The sequence below is a fragment of the Aplysia californica genome, unplaced genomic scaffold, assembly GCF_000002075.1.
Source record: "Aplysia californica isolate F4 #8 unplaced genomic scaffold, AplCal3.0 scaffold00221, whole genome shotgun sequence".
NCBI lineage: Eukaryota > Metazoa > Mollusca > Gastropoda > Aplysiida > Aplysiidae > Aplysia > Aplysia californica.
The window spans coordinates 1,085,656-1,087,318 of record NW_004797491.1 but is presented as its reverse complement, the minus strand read 5'-3'; the positions used below and the strand labels follow the sequence as shown (position 1 = coordinate 1,087,318).

The 1,663-nt window shown below is 40.6% G+C and overlaps 1 protein-coding gene across 1 annotated transcript in view; it reads right to left on the bottom strand.

Annotated features, from left to right (window-relative positions):
- Positions 1-848: 848 nt before the first annotated feature.
- LOC101850956 (A-kinase anchor protein 14) overlaps positions 849-1,663 on the bottom strand; it is a gene marked incomplete in the record, with an annotated part of 12,416 nt that continues 11,601 nt past the window's right edge. Inside the window, 1 exon segment of the mRNA XM_013083266.2 lies at positions 849-1,508. Coding sequence (XP_012938720.1) covers positions 1,424-1,508 — 85 coding nt within the window.

The window sequence follows — 1,663 nt, the reverse complement described above, 5'->3', positions numbered from 1 at the left end:
CGCACACCACCCACCCACCTCCCACCATGCACCACCCACCCACCCCCACACACACCCACCCACACACACGCACACACACACTCACACAATACCTTCACCCACACACACCCACACACAATACCTTCACCCCCACATACACAATACCTCCTTGTATGTCACATGTTGTAACACAAGATAAACACGTCATATGTCAGTCAGATGTTGTAACACAAGATAAACTGTCACATGTTGTAACACAAGATAAACACATCATATGTCAGTCAGATGTTGTAACACAAGATAAACACATCATATGTCAGTTGTTGTAACACAAGATAAACTGTCAGATGTTGTAACACAAGATAAACTGTCACATGTTGTAACACAATATAAACACATCGTATGTCACATGTTGTAACACAAGATAAACACATCATATGTCAGTTGTTGTAACACAAGATAAACACATCGTATGTCACATGTTGTAACTCAAGATAAACTGTCAGATGTTGTAACACAAGATAAACTGTCAGATGTTGTAACACAAGATAAACACATCATATGTCAGATGTTGTAACACAAGATAAACACATCATATGTCAGATGTTGTAACACAAGATAAACACATCATATGTCAGATGTTGTGACACAAGATAAACACATCGTATGTCAGTCAGTTGTTGTAACACAAGATAAACACATCGTATGTCAGTCAGATGTTGTAACACAAGATAAACTGTCAGATGTCAGATGGTGTGTGTAACAGTAACTAACAGACGCAGACAAAGAAGAAGATAATGCCTCCTACTTTGACGCCAGATTTTACGAACAAATCCCAGTCAAAGAAAGTAAAACAAGAACACGACAAGTTCAGCGTTTTTCTTTTAATTTTCTCAAGGTGTTGAAGATACATGTATCAAATTGTCACAAATGCCAGCTGGAGGTGAATGCCACAAAGTAAGCCACACTTTCCAAAAGTACACACTTGGGCAGCACTTACAAGTCCACTATTTCCCCTTGAGAACCTTCGTGGAACATTTGATAGAATCAACGCAACAGACCCAGTAGCCACACGTTATTCCTTCACACACGGATCCATTCAATAAACGGGAAAACATCCATCCCTCTCCATCGCAGGCTCACATTTCCCAGAATTTTGATTTGTTAAAATTCCTCCCACTTTGTACATTTCAAGTAGACACCGAGCTTCTATTTCACTTCTGTCATTCATCTCCTTTCCTGTTTCATTCTTTCTATCATTCTCAATCTCTTTGATTCTCCCATCCCTTACAGTACAGCTTTACCTACCCCTCTCTCTCTCTCTCTCTCTCTCTCTCTCTCTCTCACACACACACACACACACACACACACACACACACACACACACACACACAAAAGAGGAGGTACACCATGCAATCGTGAATAGTAAACAGGCACGTCGGACCTAAAAAGTCACTCTGTTGATGACCTTGACCTTACTCTCAATGATGTCCTTGAGCCACATCTCTCTGAATCGCGACTGCCCCGGCCTGCGAGAAAAAAACACCACAAAGTTACTGGACAAAGTTACTGGACAAAGTTACTGGACAAAGTTACTGGACAAAGTTACTAGACAAAGTTACTGGACAAAAAACACCACAAAGTTACTGGACAAAGTTACTGGACAAAGTTACTGGACAAAGTT